We start from the raw sequence: 1,991 nt of genomic DNA on the forward strand, positions 1-1,991 counted from the left end.
TCAATGTTAGTCACATGATTACGCAAAGTTTGCTTTGGTGAAGCTCCCGGGCTCAACGGGACTTTGCACCTCTTGCTGACCCACTAAACACGCCACCGATGACGATCGGTGGCAATTAGGGGTGGTACGTTACTACCACTCGAGTGACTGTTGTTGTGACTGGAGATTGAACAGTTTTGACTATCACTAATTCCCAACGTGAACAAAAATTTTAGCTGAAAATACTGGACCTATCTATTCACATCAGTGGACTAATATTGCGCCTACCGGAGGTTTGGAATGCCAGGAAAATAGAACCTCTTCTGGGTGTGGTGGTACGACGGAATACGGACCTTGGGAATTCCCTCTGGTGAACTGTGAGTCAATATTTCCTTGGATTGTTTTCCTTGTGACATTATGTCTGAATTACATTCATAGTTTGCTCTGTCCACCAGAGACTCCATAGGGTCGTTACTTACTACATAGTTGTTGAGCCCGTCTTATTTTGCTTTGTTCTATTTTTTCTGGTAGCTCAGTCCTCCCATCGCTCTCGTACGCGCGCTTACTTAGTCCAATATCTCATTAGTTCAGCCATGTCTAATGAGGACGAACTCAAAGCTGACTTGGGTGAAAGTTCTGTCCACTTGAGTCGTTCAGCTGTAGCACCCTTCCGGTGCCTAACTACCATGCCACCCGGAGGAAGCATGAGGGCTGGGATACTGTCACGTTACTCAAGCCTAGACGAGAGAGGTCGAGAGGCAGAGGTCGGATTCGAACAACGGACCTTCCGGTCAGTAAATTCGCGTTCTAACCACTGAGTCATCTCGTTCTCCCTTCATATGAAACTCCCAACTTTTGGCGTTGATAACCTCAGAGTGCGATTCATTCAAACGGATTGTTAATTCCACTTCCGTCACATCAGCTCACAACTGACCGTGACCTTCCAGCATCCCAGTGAAGTTGCCGCGGAGGTTGTTGACCTAATTGATCCCTTGCCAGCTTTGAATCCCTACAACACACTTGAGGCAGCCATAATTAGACGGAAAACAACCTCCGATGGAGCTAATATCCAGAAATTGCTTTCAGAAGTCGATCTGGGCTATCACATGCAAGGATTGGCTTGCAGCAAGTCGTTCATGTATTATATATACATATATAATTGTATTAAAAGCCCTACAGAGAAGAGAAGAGAAAAAGAGTGGGTGAGGGGACCTAGTGCTGGCCTATGTCAAGCATACTGAGGTGCCTACACCTCCAACCGCTCAATCAGACAATTTGGAAAGAAACTGACAACACGAACGCCACTGACATCGATTAGCCGCCATTTCTTGCAACGTCTCCAGCCAAGCACAGACGGGGTCACGAGGACCCCATCCTGGAAGTCTCACCACACCAACAACACCCAAACTCTTCGTGATCTCTTTGACGCCTTTCTGCCAAGTCATGCGCTGTTTACCTCGCGGTCTGTGCAATCTTGACGGAGGCACCGAGAACAACACTCGTCTCCGTAGACGGTGTTTCGGCATGCGTAACACATGGCCGAGCAATCGTAGTCGATGATGCTGGATGTTTTCCCGGATTGAGGTGCCTGCAGCACAACCAAATACCCGATTTCTAATCGCCTCGTTACTGACACGCTGACGCCATCTACAACCAGCCACGCTTCTGAGGCTTCGGTGGTCGAAAACCTAAAGACGCCTCACATCATCTGTCCGCAGATGCCATGCCTCGCACACATACAACAACACAGATCTTACTGTAGCCTGGTATACACAACCCCTAAGATTCAGTGAGAGGCTTTTTTGGACGGCACAAGTGACGCAAATTGGAAAAGGTGATTCGAGCATTTGAGATTCTTGCACCGGCTTCATCAGACACACTACCGAGGTATGTAAAGTTTTCCGAAATCTCCAGCGATTCTCACTGAATTGTAAAGGATATGTTCGCAGACGGCACGTTCTGAAGCATGGATTTGCACTTTGAAGGTACAGAGCGCATGACAAAAGATGGTG

At 47.7% G+C, this 1,991-nt stretch overlaps 1 protein-coding gene across 1 annotated transcript in view; it reads left to right on the forward strand.

The window, feature by feature from the left end:
* T265_07665 (hypothetical protein) overlaps window positions 1-1,220 on the forward strand; it is a gene marked incomplete at both ends in the record, with an annotated part of 11,400 nt that extends 10,180 nt beyond the window's left edge. The window contains one exon of the mRNA XM_009173238.1: window positions 902-1,220. Coding sequence (XP_009171502.1) covers window positions 902-1,220 — 319 coding nt within the window. The remainder of the gene's footprint in view (window positions 1-901) is intronic.
* Between the last annotated feature and the right edge of the window lie 771 nt (window positions 1,221-1,991).

The sequence above is a fragment of the Opisthorchis viverrini genome (assembly GCF_000715545.1).
Source record: "Opisthorchis viverrini unplaced genomic scaffold opera_v5_189, whole genome shotgun sequence".
In the NCBI taxonomy this organism is placed as follows: Eukaryota; Metazoa; Platyhelminthes; class Trematoda; order Opisthorchiida; family Opisthorchiidae; genus Opisthorchis; species Opisthorchis viverrini.